Raw genomic sequence first — 228 nt, 5'->3', positions numbered from 1 at the left:
CCCGGCTGCACTCCTAACGGCCTTGGCCGCCCCCACCCTGGGCAGACCCGCGGGAAGGCCTAGAACGAGGCCGCGCCAGAGGGAGGCAGCCAACAGACTTAACGGAGCCGGCGCCGCGAAATGCCTGACCCGGGACAAGAAACCGTGGAATACTCACCCTTTCGGACCCGGAACTCCGTTGCCGCTTGGCGCGCCGGGCGCGCCGCTCTCCCCCTCCATTTTGGGCTC

At 68.9% G+C, this 228-nt stretch overlaps 1 protein-coding gene across 8 annotated transcripts in view; it reads right to left on the bottom strand.

Annotated features, from left to right (window-relative positions):
- HNRNPM (heterogeneous nuclear ribonucleoprotein M) overlaps nucleotides 1–222 on the bottom strand; it is a 58,380-nt gene extending 58,158 nt beyond the window's left edge. For all 8 annotated transcript variants that reach the window (XR_001362962.1, XM_014543267.1, XM_014543268.1 and 5 more), the window contains exon 1: nucleotides 158–222. Coding sequence is in view for 7 of the 8 variants with exons in the window: in XM_014543267.1 (XP_014398753.1) it covers nucleotides 158–219 (62 nt within the window). In the remaining variant the exon portion in view is untranslated. The remainder of the gene's footprint in view (nucleotides 1–157) is intronic.
- Nucleotides 223–228: the final 6 nt, after the last annotated feature.

This window comes from Myotis brandtii, unplaced genomic scaffold (genome assembly GCF_000412655.1).
Source record: "Myotis brandtii unplaced genomic scaffold, ASM41265v1 scaffold321, whole genome shotgun sequence".
Taxonomy (NCBI): Eukaryota; Metazoa; Chordata; class Mammalia; order Chiroptera; family Vespertilionidae; genus Myotis; species Myotis brandtii.
Note: the sequence above shows the minus strand (reverse complement) of the source record. Positions and strands in the feature narration are given on the sequence as shown.